We start from the raw sequence: 1,810 nt of genomic DNA, 5'->3' as shown, positions 1-1,810 counted from the left end.
AATTTTTTTTAAGGATGCCCCCCCCCCCCCCCTCCCCCCAACACCTCTAAATTTTGGGCTGATATAAGATATGAACACCCCAAATGGTCTCAGTCATCCCTAAAAGCACCCACAAATGAATCATGCTCAACCACCTCATCTTGCAAATCTGGCAAACATTGGCAAATCTAACAGTTAGTTCTTTCTCAAAAGCTCCAGTAACTTGTAAACATGGTGTTTCAGGAGGAGTGGTGCACCTCGACGGAGGCGTTTGATCTATAGCCTGTAAAATGAAACGTTGATGAAAAGGGACTGTTCTATCCGACACATACTTCTTGGCCACTGTGTGATATAAAGCATGTTGCATGACCCTTCCAGGCCAGAGATTATTAATGGACATTACGATTTATAGATCCCACACCAGAGAGAAAGTGCTGCGCTCTATGGGCCGCAAAGTAATTACTACATCCATTATTATGTGCAAACACACACAAGAGGAGTTCTTAGTTACTGCAACAACAAGCATTCAGTTGAATGAACAGTTCACTGAATGAAGTTAGATTATGAATTCAAGAGGATATTCTTAAAGTGGGCCTTTAAACCAGAGCAATTATTTGGTAAATATATCCCATATATCAAAACGAACATATTGAGCAGGGCTGCTATTATAATCCATGTGTAACCATCTTAACTGTGGTTTCTGAGTTAGAAAAATGTAATTGCATTCTTTTCAGAAAACACCTTAATTGGTCATAATGTGGTCTATATTAAATCAATAGTGCTTAATTAACTTACTGTTGGCAGAGCTAGTTGTTTATTGGACATAATGTTGGTTGTAATGCTCACAGACGGCTGAGGGGGCTCTGGCCAACCTGAAGAGTAAATACGAGAATGAGAAGACAATGGTGACGGAGACCATGATGAAGCTGAGGAATGAGCTAAAGGCCTTGAAAGAGGATGCGGCCACCTTCTCTTCCCTCAGAGCCATGTTCGCCACACGGTGAGAAATACACACTGTAACACTATACTCAAAATTCATTTGTTTGCAGTTCATTTCAATTAACCATTTAAATGAACCAATTCTCCAAAACAAATCATTATTTATATAGAAGCATGTTTTAGGATAGAGTGTACAATACAAAGTGCAAAAATAGCATTTTGTTGCACTACAAAGCTACTCATTGGAAAACGTAGCTTAATACTGGAAAAACGATACAATTTTCCAGTTGTCATGCTGCTGAAATTCTATTTAAGTTAGTTCTCAAACTTTGCTTTACAACGTTGACTGGTGCAGGATGCTGACAGCATCATATATAAGCTTAGAGACTGCAGTTGAAGCATGAGATTTGGTTTATTTTTGCAGTTGAGAGCAAAATCAATTGGACAGATGACTGAATAATGAGTCAACCAGAGCGTCCACAGCACATCTGAGAGGATGTTTGCCATACTAATTAGGGATGCATGATGGGGAAAAAACTAACTGCGATTTTTCAGATTTTTTTTTATAATTTAGATTTTTTTGGGTTATATATCAATATCTCTGAATAATAATAATAATAATTATTATTATTATTATTACTACTGCATAAAAATATAAAACAAAATAAGAAAAAATGCTATTGTAATATATCCCTGTAAAATAATAATAATAATAATTATTATTATTATTATTAGTAGTAGTAGTAGTAGTAATAGTAGTAGTAGTAGTAAATAAAAAATGAAACAAAATAAGAAATATTCCTGTTGAAATATTTCACTGTAAAATAAAAAACAAGTATTTAAGAAAATATATATTTTACAGTTCAACTGTACATCCAGCTTTTGATGCTTT

At 35.1% G+C, this 1,810-nt stretch overlaps 1 protein-coding gene across 1 annotated transcript in view; it reads left to right on the top strand.

The window, feature by feature from the left end:
• Nucleotides 1–1,810, top strand: part of LOC107656238 (protein bicaudal D homolog 1-like) — an 18,373-nt gene that overhangs the window by 15,750 nt on the left and 813 nt on the right. The window contains exons 6-7 of the mRNA XM_016443998.1: nt 828–979; nt 1,174–1,232. Of these exons, the coding sequence (XP_016299484.1) occupies nt 828–979; nt 1,174–1,232 (211 nt within the window). The remainder of the gene's footprint in view (nt 1–827; nt 980–1,173; nt 1,233–1,810) is intronic.

The sequence above is a fragment of the Sinocyclocheilus anshuiensis genome, unplaced genomic scaffold (genome assembly GCF_001515605.1).
Source record: "Sinocyclocheilus anshuiensis isolate Anshui unplaced genomic scaffold, SAMN03320099.WGS_v1.1 scaffold183, whole genome shotgun sequence".
In the NCBI taxonomy this organism is placed as follows: Eukaryota; Metazoa; Chordata; class Actinopteri; order Cypriniformes; family Cyprinidae; genus Sinocyclocheilus; species Sinocyclocheilus anshuiensis.
Note: the sequence above shows the minus strand (reverse complement) of the source record. Positions and strands in the feature narration are given on the sequence as shown.